The sequence below is a fragment of the Candoia aspera genome, chromosome 2 (assembly GCF_035149785.1).
Source record: "Candoia aspera isolate rCanAsp1 chromosome 2, rCanAsp1.hap2, whole genome shotgun sequence".
Classification (NCBI taxonomy): Eukaryota; Metazoa; Chordata; class Lepidosauria; order Squamata; family Boidae; genus Candoia; species Candoia aspera.
The window spans coordinates 136,661,728-136,671,315 of NC_086154.1; the positions used below are offsets into that span (position 1 = coordinate 136,661,728).

At 41.9% G+C, this 9,588-nt stretch overlaps 1 protein-coding gene across 1 annotated transcript; it reads left to right on the forward strand.

Annotated features, from left to right (window-relative positions):
• The first annotated feature begins 1,223 nt into the window (after window positions 1–1,223).
• Window positions 1,224–5,000, forward strand: LOC134492415 (leucine-rich repeat-containing protein 3-like). Its single transcript, XM_063296586.1, has 2 exons — window positions 1,224–1,448; window positions 3,809–5,000. Exon 2 carries the CDS (start codon window positions 3,876–3,878, stop codon window positions 4,635–4,637), a length of 762 nt encoding a protein of 253 aa, XP_063152656.1. The 5' UTR covers window positions 1,224–1,448; window positions 3,809–3,875; the 3' UTR covers window positions 4,638–5,000.
• The last annotated feature ends 4,588 nt before the right edge of the window (window positions 5,001–9,588 follow it).

Sequence of the window (9,588 nt, forward strand, 5' to 3'; positions counted from 1 at the left end):
TGCCAGACTGGAGAAGGCTGCAACTCTGGACCTTTGACTTCAGTTATTTATTTTGGGTTTCTTGGCACCAGATGGTTTCCTTTTATACTTCCTCCTGCCTATTTCCAGGCTATCAGGAAATTTCATAAACAGCATTTTCAGTGAAAAATTTGCTTTCAAGTGTTTTGGAGTAGAAAAGTAATGTCTACCAAAGCTCCAGCTAGGCTTGTCTGGTTTTAAAAGGTGCACTTGCTACATCAGAATTACCTTAAATCATTTTAAATAGAGGTAGTTACTGGGGTGGGGGGAAGGAACCCCATTCACAGCTATTTGCCATGTGAACTCAGCAACCTCCACGTAACTGGCACTGTTTGTTCTTGAGCGTTTATTTTACAGATTTCTAAACTTGAAATGGATTTCAGGTGACACACAAGAATTCAAATGACCAACATAAGTAGCCATAATCTTTTTTTTATTTGAGAGAGCTACTTTTAAAAACAAATTTAAAAAGTACCATAATTAAAAATGTTCATGCTAAAAGCGGTAAGTGGTATCATTGTTTATATGGCGTTCTAGAAGATGTTCAGGTTTGGGCACCATTAAAGTCTGTTGTCTCACCTTTCATGGATAGAAATGGCATTTCTGCTGACAGACCTTCTAAAAGGGCCTCATCAGACCAACCTAATAGATGGCATGCTTTCCTGTCTTAACAAGGTGGAAAGCGCACAAAAAGTAGTTTCAAAATGCTAAAACTGGATTTATTTACTTACTTTGGTGACTTCAAGTCAGTGTTGACTCCTGGGGACTGCCTGGCCAATTCCTTGCAGTCTTCTTGGCAAGGTTCTTCAGAAGTGGCTTGCCCTTGCCTGCTTCCTACAGCTGGAGAGAAGGACTGGCCCAGGATCGCCTGGCTGGCTTCGTGCCTCAGGCGGGACCAGAACTCCTGGTTTCGTGGTTTCTAGCCTGGAGCCTTAACCAGCAGACCAAACCAGCTCTCTGTAATACAGGTTGAACATAATTCATTGAACGAAGGAAAACTTCCTGAAAATTACAAACATAATTTATTCAGCAAAGGAAGCCTACCTGAAAAAAAACTCCCAAGAAAAACAGCAGAAAATGCTGGCTCGGCCCACAAAACGGGAAGTGGGCTGCCACGCATCATCGAAAAGTCCTAAAAGTTAGGGTGTCCAGTTCTGGGGTGAGGTGGGAGGAGGCTGCTGCATTAGTCTGCATCACCAGCTTTTCAGAAGTTCGTATTCATGTGTTACAAACACAAACAGCTCTTCCTGCCACTCCTCCTGCAGTCCAGTGAGGGCTCGCTCTCTCCTCCCACTCACAGAGTCATGTGTCTCAATCTCTTCAGCTGGGCAGCAGGCAGGGAACTAGACCGAGAGGACATCCTGGGAGAAGTTGATTCGTGGCATTTCTGGTTCCTGCATCCCTCAAAGGAAGCCAGGCAGAAGCTGCAGGTAAGGCTAGGAGGCTCCCTTGACTTTGGGCGACAGAAGACTGATCCAAACGTCTTGTTCATGCAGGTGAGTGTGGCATGATGGCTGCGGTGATGGAGGCATCAGCTAATAATTGGGTCTCCTTCGCTCGAAAGTCTTTAGTCTGGGCTTGACGATCCCTTCTGCGGCATATCAAGAACTGGATTAACTAATGCTGCTTTTTCTTTGAGATTCATTGGGATTAAAGTTTACAGGGGGGTGAAGGCTGGGGGAAATGTTACAGTGGGCAGTGTACCATGATCCAGTCTGCAGATAAATAATCATCTGTAGCATGGGAATAAGCAAAGCCCCATCCTAATGTTTACACACCCTAGGCAAAAACAACCTAGGCCAGATGAACTTTAGACAATAGTAATATGGCCCTAGGTTGGGTACTTCAGTTTAGCCAGCACCTTCCTGTAGCTGATCATATAAATGGCCACGGTTGTGCATGCACATACTGTACACATAAGCTTCTTTTCCACCAGGGTCAAGCCTGGGTGAACTCAATGGGAGTTATTGCTAAGCAGAGAAGCATAGCATAAAAGCACAACACATCCTCTAGATTTGGAAGGAAAAAAAAAACCTCTCTTCTATAGGTCTCCCTTCAAATCAATGGGCATAGGAGAGCCAGAGGTTATTTACGTGACACCTGGATGATGCCTTTGAAGGAAGCAGGGTTCCCTTCCAAAGAAAGGTTTTGTGGGCTCTGCCTCATTCAAGAAATGTTATGGAAGTCTAGAAAATGTCTTCAACTTACTGTCTCCAAGGCGTTCCAACTTCTGTACTACTTCAAGCTTCATCTATTTCAGTACAAGAGTTGAAAGACAAAAATCGCTGAGCAACGGCTCTGGAGTCTTCTGATCCGTTTTGGCTACCCAGATCATACCACCACATTTCTACATCGGGTGTAGGTAGATCGTATAATCACTCACAGATAGAAGTGCATCGGCTATTTCTGTTCCAGGTGAAGGCAGAGCAAAGCACTGGTATTCATTTAATCATATAAATCTGAAGACACAGATAAGCTAGTTTTCGAGCATGTAACAGTAGCAAACCATTAAAAATATATATATTGCCATTTTCTAAATGAAGCAAAAGCAAGGCTGAGAGAAGATAGGCTTGTCAACTTTGGTGTCTGCAACAGTGACTTGAGTGTAGCAGTTCAGAAGTGAAGCATTTCCTGGCAGGGAGAGAGTCATAGACAGATTGTGCTGTTTTTAAAGGCACAGAAGCAGGTACAGGAATCTGGCAATTGTATAAGCATGGTTAGGAAAAAAGAATAAAGATACTAGTAAGTATTCTACTGTAAATTTATGAGCTTCTTTTTGTAATCTTCTGAAAGAAAAAAAAACAACAACTTCAGAAGCAAATTGTCCTGGACAACCACCCTGTTTCTTAATAGAGTCTAAGACTTAAATTTCTAATCTTTCTAATCTACCTTTGTTTCTAACCTAAGCTGTTATTTCAGTTGCTACCATTATTAATATTTTTTATAAGTCCTGTCCTTTACGCCCTCATCGGGCTTCCTCTCCTCTAATCACTGAGTTATAAGTTGCACTGGCAGTTCAGTTCGGGTTTAATTATGATTATGCATAAAACCTGTATTTCCAATAGCCAAATACACCTCTCCTTTTTACACTGCTGAATTTGAGAGGGAAAATAGCTGGAGACATAAGAGATCTCTAAAGCAAGTTAGGTATTAGCTGATGTACCCAAGTAACAAAAAATGAAAGATAATTTGGAAAAATCTTTATTTTAAGTGGCAATCTCATTCACTTACCTGGGAATGAACAGTTTACCTGGGAATGAATGAGGCTTACTTTTGAGTAGATACCTATAGGAATCACCAAGATCTACCACTAGATTCAGATTTACATTTCGTCTACCTCTTGTTGAAAGAAGTGTGACAAAATTTCCAGCATGGAAAAACTGCCTGTGTTCGTATATGATAAACCAAAGCTTAATTAATTAGCATATGACTGTGCCACCATTTTACTGCTCCCCTTCTTTTCTGCATTTTAATCAAGATTTGAGGCTAATTTATCATCCACCTCCAAAACATTGACTATTTTTGATTTAAGGAAAATAGAATTTGTAAGCCGTTACAATTTGCACCAAGCCAGAACGAGGCCTTTCCAGGTGGAGAGGAAATGGTAGGCCTCAATGTTTGGTTAAATATAACTCATAACGAACAGAAAAATATTGTGTGCCCATTTATTAATGAAGCTTTATTGCTTAATGTCATATGATCACAGCCACTGCCAAAATAAACCCATGAAATGTGTTGGAAGGGCCTTTATCACTCTCACTTACCTTCTTCCCATCCCTTTGCTTTTCAGTCAAAGTTCTGGGCCTGCAAACCAGGATCTCACTATTCTTTGTGAGGAAGAGAAGAATTCAGCAGAAATGTCGGTGTTGTCTGTCTTCTTGTTCCTGATCCATGGCTTGCATGGCCATCTCTCATGCCCTCAAAGGTGTGACTGCCCACCAGGAAATGGCATGGTATGGTGCAATTGGAGAAATCTAATGATTATCCCTTTTGACATTCCTCATGACACTCGTGTATTGTATCTAGACTCTAACTGGATCATCCACATATCCAATGGGGCCTTCCGTGGCCTGAAACTGCTCCATGAACTTCACCTTGCAGACAATCTCATTGAGAGCATTGCTCCAGGGGCCTTCCATGGCTTGGGTGGTGCACTGAGGCTCTTAGATCTTTCAGGAAACAAGCTACAAAGAATAGATGCTGCTCCCTTCGTCATGCTGACCTGGGTTAAGCTAGAACTTTATGACAATCCCTGGCATTGTGATTGCTCACTGCAGGAGCTGATGAGGGCTCTTTCCTCAGGTACGTGGATGGCAGAGGAGATTGTGTGCACCACCGCAACCTGGAAGGAGTATATTGGAAAGACTTTGGCCGATTTGCTCAGTAGGGGTGTCAATTTCTGTGTCACTCAGCAGAAGAGCACTGACTTCTCGATGCTGCTCACTATGTTTGCCTGGTTTGCTGTTGTTATCACTTATGTCATCTATTATATCCGGCGCAACCAAGCCGAAACCCAGCGTCACTTGGAGTACCTCAAATCCCTGCCAGTTCCCAGCATCAAACGCCATCCTGAGGAGGAGGAGGTGGACGAAGACAATACACTCAGCACAATCCTCTGAGAGGACTAGACTCAAACAGCACTTGCTGGGGCTACACAACACTACTGCTTTGGAACCAGAGTTAATCTGTTATAGTTTGTCCGTCTAAAGAAACCTAGGTTTAAACCTAGGGCCTAAATGAGACATTTTGCTGCCTGAGACAAAGAACCAATGCTGCTCCCCAGCCCACCCATTCCAGTGTAGAAACCAGCACTGGACTCATCCACGTTGGCAGCAGAACAAGAGCCTCCATCAGACCTAAGAACAGCCATTTAGCTTAGGAGGCAGAGGGCAAGCTACACGGACACTACAGCCGTGTCCTCCTTGCCCTTATCCTCCTTCCACCTATGCTGCCTTGGGCAGCCGCCTCAAAATGCTCAATGATACGGCTGGCCTTTCTGAGAGGTCATTGGTCAGGACGTATCCCAACCACCCCCTCTCCTGCATTAACCCCAAACCCTCAGAGCTCAATCCAAATCAAGCATTTCCTCACCATCTATATCTTATAGCATCCTTCCTAATTTATTGTCCAGTGAGGACATCAAGTGGGGAAGATACCAGAATGTGGAAGGCTGCCAGAATTAAACTCTCAGCTCTTTATTCATTTATGATATGTATATAACAGTGATGCTAAAATGTCTGCTGGAGGTGTATAATATTCCATCAATCAATAAAGCCAATGAAAAGACAAATATGTAAAGGCAACTCATGGTATACCATCAACAGCCCACCTCAGTGTCAGCAATGTAACGGCATCCTAGGAAAGCTCTATGGAAAATTTCTGCTTTAACATCCTCAAAGACGTTCACTTGGGGATCTGGAGGGTGTATGTTAGACAGGCCTATCTTCCCATCCTAACTCAGCCAGGTTTCAATAATGCATACCAGTTCCACTTACTCATCTGCCACCAGGTTATGGACAAATATGGCCTTATTGCAATGGGGCCTGGTATGTATGTATGTACGTATGTATGTATTTACTATCCTGCCTTAATTATTTTTATAAATAACTCAAGGTGGCAAACTTACCTAATACTCCTTCCTCCTCCTATTTTCCCCACAACAACCCCGTGAGGTGAGTTGGGCTGAGAGAGAGTGACTGGCCCAAGGTCACCCAGCCGGCTTTCATGCCTAAGGCGGAACTAGAACTCACAGTCTCCTGGTTCCTAGCCTGGTGCCTTAACCCCTAGACCAAACTGGCTCCTGGTTACCAGCAACAACCTGAAAGCAAACCCATCAATTCTAGCTACTCCATTTCTCCTACATGACCATTTTCCAGTATAGCTAGAATAATTATTCCAGTATAATCTTACTTATGTCCTTCTCTCTGATATTCTGGAATGCTATCTGGGTTAAACGTTGGGCTAATCTGGGTTTGGCTAAGGCTGCAACCCATCAGATACCTTGGAAGTTCATTCTGTAGTTTGCCCAGGTGTGCTACCTGCTATTTTGCAAAATAAACTAGGAACATTTGCCCTAAGGGCAGAGCATTTTTGTTTTCCTAATAAACTCACATCTTAATCCACTAGCTTCCATTTACTAATTTGTTCACCAGTCTCACTCACAATACACTTCCTTGACTCTTAAAAATTTTCTCCTGGCTCCTCCCGCTAAGAAATTCCCTTAAACTGCTGATTGCTTAAATTAGCAGCAGCCTGGGATGCAAGTATCCCCTTCCCCAACTGTGGAGGCCCTAAGATGGCTGGATCAAACACTGGCTTTAAAAATCACCCTCCAAATTTACATTTCCCACTTTCATCAATGAGGGTAACTGTGATGCAAACCAGCCACTTGGAACTGTGGGAACATGTCTTTTTAAACTGCAAGCCTCACCTCCTCCCAGTGGCTTCTGAAATCCACTTCTGGTAGACTGTTCTATGGGTGGGTTCTTTTCTGCCTTCCCTCCCACTATAATGTTTGCAGATTTTCTTTTCTCCCAGTGGCCACTTTTTATAAACATTTTGAAGCAAGAGCAATATGCATAATGGTTGGCATCTCCATCATTTCTGGCAAGCATCTCCTGTGCCTTTAACAGTAGAACAGGAGGCCAAAAAAAAAAAAAAAAAAAAAAAAATCAGATGTAATTATCCTTGTAATCTTTATTGGAATTACTCCCTTAAAATTGCACTTGCAGCATTATTTCTGCCTTCTGCCTCCCCCACAGGCCACCATACTATATAATCCAAAACAGTTGTTTAAAAACTAATTCATTTCTATTGTGTACACTGTTTCTTGTAATTACAGTAGGTAGATTGGATCCCTCTTTCCAGATACATCATAGTTTAATACTAGGGAGCTAACCACAAAACCATAATAAATCCCTGCTTTTTAATGCCTGGTGTTTTACAGGGATGTTTCCATCTAATCTGCTCAGCTATTGCAAATTTCCCCCCAAACCGATTTGACTATCCTCTTAGAGGCTCTCAGCATATTACATCAGAAGTGGTCAACTGGTCTTCAACCTAATTTCGGAAGAATTATTCAGTTCAGATTCTTGGTAACAGTAATTCCTCCTTTTCATGATAGCGTCTCCATAAAGAATAAAGAAAGCAATTTAAAAAAAGAATGAGGTTGATGGTAGCAGAAAAAAGGTGAATATGACAGAGATGGAACAGGATGACTTTTGGCTGTACCTAGAATGGTCCTTGACCCACCCCACTCTACCCACTACTCCAAGGAAATGCTGTTCTTGGGGAAAAAAGAGATCCCTCATTGTTTCACAACATGACATGAAATGCGTATTTGCAATCAAAAGCGCTGCGTCTAACTCTGCCTCTTTGATGGCTGTGCCTAAATAAAAGTACATCTACTTTCAAACATACATTTGTCTCATTCTTATTTTGCTTTTAGACTAATGCAGCAGTGAGGAACCTGTAATTTTCTGTGTTGCTATTAGATTACAACTCATGGCCAAGGTAAAAGTTGAAGTCTGCATTACAAGTAGGAGATACCCTTGTGATCTTTCCAAATCCACATATCACCCTACTTAAACGTTTATCGTACGTGATTAGGTTGGTCCATTTTAATCCTTAGGATTAGATACTGAAATCATTAAGATGGGGACACTTTTGCTCGGCAGCCTTAGCCACATGCTTTTAGAGGAGTCTATTCAACTGTTTCATCAGCTACTCACATTTGATGAAGTAGACAGCCTAGTTCATGAAGTTGATGCCAATTGTTATATCCTTTTAAAGTAAAATCCACCATGAATGAAGTCTGATTCACAGTGACTACATGGACACCTGAGGTTGCACCCTAAAAGCCACCCCCTCTGCTCTTGTATAAACATTTGTTTATTCTGTAACAGGTTATGCTTTATTTTCCACCAATTGTCACTACTGTGAAAGGCACAATCAATCAACCTATTAGCCAGCAATCTTAAACATGTAACAAAGCAGTTTGTCTTGCCACATCCCCTTGATGAGTCTCTCCTCCCAGATCTACAGCTGGATTAAAGCTGTATCATGGGCTGAGACCTAGGTGGCCCAGCTCAAATGAGACCCTATCCTAACAGCAATTCAAGAATCAATAAAGGGAAGAGAGTGAGTTTATTTTTATTACTGGCTATTTTACTACTACCCCTTATGAAACTCCTTCTATAAAATAGCTGTCCTTCAAGAGTCTTTGGAGAGCAGGCAAGCAGGAGTCCAACTGCATCCTTTTTGTGTAGCCTCAGGCACTGTCATTCAAGCTGCTTTATTTGACCAAGTCATCTAACAGGCTCTTCTGTAACATGAAAAAAAATACCACCTTTGATGGTCTTCTCTGCCTTGCAAATCGTCTTGGCAGCTTGACCAGGGCCAGTCTTTACCATAAAACTGTCTCCTGATACAAAGGGTGGGCTCACATGAGAAAACAGGCCTACTGGATCAGGGCTGCAAAACTCCAGAGGACTGTTACCTGGTGGCAAAGAGTTTTTTGTAGCTTTTGTGGTCTTCTAGTCATGAGCTGAGATTTTGGAGTCCAGAGATGGTAGCCCTACCTGAAGATACCTTTTGTAATTAGTGTTGGATCATCACACTCACTTGAAACCAAGTTTCCTGTTCACTTGTGTGACAGACTCTTCTCCAAAATGGACCAGGGTATTTTGTAAGTGTTGTACATCAGTGCATAGCAGGGCAGCAAAATAAATATTCAGAGGAGTTGATTTGACAGGGAGTGGCCCTTGAGATATAGTTATCTTCCTGGCAAAACAATTAAGAAACTGTACAGACCAAAAAGGAATTTTAAAAAACATACTTTCCACCTCATAAATTATAAAGCCCATTTTACATCTCTCCACACATACACGTAGATCCTTGTTGACAGGTTCACATGACCTGTGATCCAAGTTTATGAACTCTTGCTATGTATTTTGCGTATTTCCACTAGCCCTTGCAAAATATCACAGAAATATGAATCTCAAATTACTTCTAAATATATCACAAACACAGGGAGAATCAGACACTCCACTGGTAATCTTCACTACCAATAATGAAGCATGTTATCATGCAAGAATACACACACAATTTGCTTTAAGAAATTCTTTGCTCATTTTAATAGCTCAGAGCAGAGTAACTCACCAGCAAACCTCCAACCCAGTCAATTCTCTTTATAAGCTGCAGAAAAAAATTATGAAACATGTAACCTGGAGCCAGAATATGAGGATCAAACCTCCATCTTCACAAATACTTGCTCAGAAAATTAAAATCTCTTGGACAGAAATATCTTACATATACCCATCTATGTGTGTGAGGTATACAGTCCGATTTCCTTTGCAGAGCAAATTCATTTGTTAAAATATTCATGAAGTTGCCCCCCCACCCCCCAATATACTTTCCTGTAGCGTTTCGATGGGACTGACCAGGTTCAAGCTTGGTGATGACTATCTTACTCTGCTTTGATTCATTAAAATGCCTGTTTGCTCATTGCATTAAGTCAATAGCTAATTTTACTCATCTGGTTTCCATCTTGTGTTAACCCACAGGAAGACA

What these genes read in the sequence shown, in the direction of transcription:
- LOC134492415 (XM_063296586.1), top strand. Translation starts at nt 3,876, where the DNA reads ATGTCGGTGTTGTCTGTCTTCTTGTTCCTGATCCATGGCTTGCATGGC.